This window comes from Gastrolobium bilobum, unplaced genomic scaffold (assembly GCF_033153095.1).
Source record: "Gastrolobium bilobum isolate Gb01-03AN ecotype WA unplaced genomic scaffold, APGP_CSIRO_Gbil_v1 utg7396, whole genome shotgun sequence".
NCBI classification, from domain to species: Eukaryota; Viridiplantae; Streptophyta; class Magnoliopsida; order Fabales; family Fabaceae; genus Gastrolobium; species Gastrolobium bilobum.
The window spans coordinates 590,579-593,713 of NW_026899269.1; the positions used below are offsets into that span (position 1 = coordinate 590,579).

Genomic DNA, 3,135 nt, shown 5'->3' on the forward strand with positions numbered 1-3,135 from the left:
TACACCTTGCGACATATAATCGATTACAATGATTCTGTAATTGATTATACGATTTAGTTAACGGTCAAACAAGAATGAATTGGTGTTATGTTAAGTGAACATGTCAAATTTTTTAAATAATTTAAAAACGAGAGCATAGAGATAATTTTTTATTTAATAAGTGACACAGTAGTAAAAAAAAACCCATTGTTGTCCTATACTTATTCTTTTGCTACCGAAACATGTTTTGTACATAAATAACAGCTCCCACACACACAAACTTTCATCACAAACACAGCCATTCGAGTTTTATTAGGAGAAAAACCATGGCAATAGAATTGGTAGCTCCTAGTTGGGTTTCAACAGCAGTCACATGGTTTGCAACTTTTGTCGTCCTCTTCCTCTTCATGCGCCGTCTCCGCCGCCGGAGATATAATCTGCCACCAGGCCCAAAACCATGGCCCATCATAGGAAACCTGAATCTCATTGGGCCCCTCCCTCATCAGTCCCTCCATGCTCTCAGCCATAAGTATGGACCAATCATGCATGTGTGGTTCGGCTCCAACCCTGTTGTGATGGGCTTCTCCGCCGACATGGCAAAGGCCTTCCTTAAAACTCACGACGCCACCCTTGCCGGAAGGCCCAAATTCGCCGCAGGAAAGTACACAACATACAACTATTCAAACATAACTTGGTCTCAATATGGACCATACTGGCGACAAGCTCGTAGGATGTGCCTATTGGAATTGTTCAGCGCAAAAAGGCTCGAGTCTTATGAATATATCAGAGAGCAAGAGCTACGTGGTTTTCTTAATGAACTCTACAACTCTGCAAACAAAACCTTAGTGTTGAAAGACCATCTTTCTGATCTGAGCCTTAACATTATAAGCCGCATGGTGTTGGGGAAGAAGTACTTGGATAAATCAGAGAATGCTATCATTTCCCCTGAGGAGTTCAAGAAGATGCTGGATGAGTTGTTCTTGCTGAATGGAGTTCTTAACATTGGGGACTTCATCCCTTGGATTAACTTCTTGGACTTGCAGGGTTACATAAAGAGGATGAAGGCTTTGAGCAAGAAGTTTGATAGGTTTATGGAACATGTGTTGGACGAACACACTGAAAGAATGAAACGGATTAAGGATTATGTTGCCAAAGACATGGTGGATGTGCTTTTGCAACTTGCTGAGGATCCTAATCTTGAGGTGAAGCTTGAGAGGCATGGAGTCAAAGCTTTTACTCAGGTACAATTTTTTAATGTTCTTTAATTTGTTTGGCTAATAGGAAATATTCGACCCAATTTGCGATTAGTTTACGTTCTTAAACATGGATAGCGCCTGTGATTACTCTGTCTGCTGTGGAATTATTTTGCTAATGATGCCCATGATGTTGATGTACGGTTCATTAAAATAAACATGTTGTGACGTGCGAAGTTTTTGGAAACGGTAGCAAGTTTTCAACTTTAGGCTGCATTAAAATAACAGAAACTTATGTCACTAAAAAAAAAAAAAAAAAAAACTTTTTGTTTGTTGGTAGTTTGGTAATATTTCCCCTTCCTCTGGTCCATGTAATTTTGATTGTTTTGATAAATGAGCAATGATATTTGTTATGAAAGGTTATTTTATATTTTTATGAAAAAATGTTATCAATTATTAACTTTGAATATAGTTGCATACTAGGAACATCTTGCAAATAAGTGAGGGAGCTAAAAAAATTTATAATGAGGGGTGAAAACTAAAAGGAGAAGTTAATTAATACATGTACTTTTGAGGGAGGAGCCAACTATTAGGATTAATAATTTATTATTAAAAAATAACATTATATATATATATATATATAATAATAATAAACATTCGGGGTTCGCCACTGTTGCAGATTGACCATGATCCATCTGTTTTAGCACGTCATTGCATATTGGAAGATGTGGCTGATTATTTTTCTGATCAACTTGAGCCTTTGATATTATTCCTCAGGACTTAATAGCGGGTGCGACAGAGAGCTCTGCTATTACTGTAGAATGGGCAATCTCTGAGCTCTTGAGAAAGCCAGAGATATTCAAGAGGGCTACAGAGGAGCTAGACAAAGTGATAGGGAAAGAGAGATGGGTTGAAGAGAAGGACATTGTAAATTTACCCTATATTAATGCAATTGCTAAGGAAGCAATGAGGCTGCACCCTGTGGCACCAATGTTAGCGCCAAGACTAGCCCGTGAGGACTGCAATGTTGATGGGTATGATATCCCCAAAGGGACTCAAGTGCTTGTCAATATTTGGACTATAGGAAGAGATCCTGAAATTTGGGAGAATCCAAATGAATTTCAACCAGAGAGGTTTATAGGAAAGGAGATAGATGTGAAAGGACATGACTATGAGTTGTTGCCATTTGGTGCTGGTAGAAGGATGTGCCCTGGTTACCCTCTTGGCCTTAAGGTTATTCAATCAAGTTTGGCCAACATGTTGCATGGCTTTAACTGGAGACTACCTGATATTATGAGGAAGGAGGACTTGAATATGGAGGAGACATTTGGCCTGTCTACACCTAAGAAACTACCTCTGGAAGTAGTTGTTGAGCCTAGACTTCCAAATCATCTTTATTCCCTATGAGTATTGTCTCTATCGATAGGTTTTCTCTAAGAATTATGGGATTTGTGTAAGCTTGATGTCATCATACATACTCGATGACAAAAAAAAATGTTTTTTTTTTGTAGTAATAATGAGAAAAGGATGTTATGATGTTGGAGAATAGGATGCTTTGTAATTGGGGTCATATAGTGTCTGTGATGTGTAAACTCTGCCCCGAATTGTGGTACCGTTTTCTAATTGCCAAAGTAAGCTATGAAATGTTTTTTTTTTCTCTCTCTCTACTTTTTTTGCATTTGTGATATATATGGATGCAATAAAATTTCAACGTCATCATGAACTCAAGAAGGTTGACTTTGATCAAACCAGGCTAAAATAAGGATGAGTTCTCTGGTCTTTTCTAAAATAATTATATCATGTATTGCATATTTAAATATATAATTAAGATAAATTTTTTATTTTTTATTTTTATGAGTTTTTTCAATAAAATTATGACTACAATTGGATGGTTGAGATTTAGCATATGATATAGTTATGTTAAAAATAGACATAAAAGACCAACAAATCTTGACACTGTTAG

General features: G+C 37.0%; 1 protein-coding gene across 1 annotated transcript; it reads left to right on the forward strand.

Annotated features, from left to right (window-relative positions):
- Nucleotides 1–305: 305 nt before the first annotated feature.
- LOC133289070 (trimethyltridecatetraene synthase-like) lies at nucleotides 306–2,579 on the forward strand. The gene is made up of 2 exons (XM_061486938.1): nucleotides 306–1,220; nucleotides 1,950–2,579. Exons 1-2 carry the CDS (start codon nucleotides 306–308, stop codon nucleotides 2,577–2,579), a joined length of 1,545 nt encoding a protein of 514 aa, XP_061342922.1.
- Nucleotides 2,580–3,135: the final 556 nt, after the last annotated feature.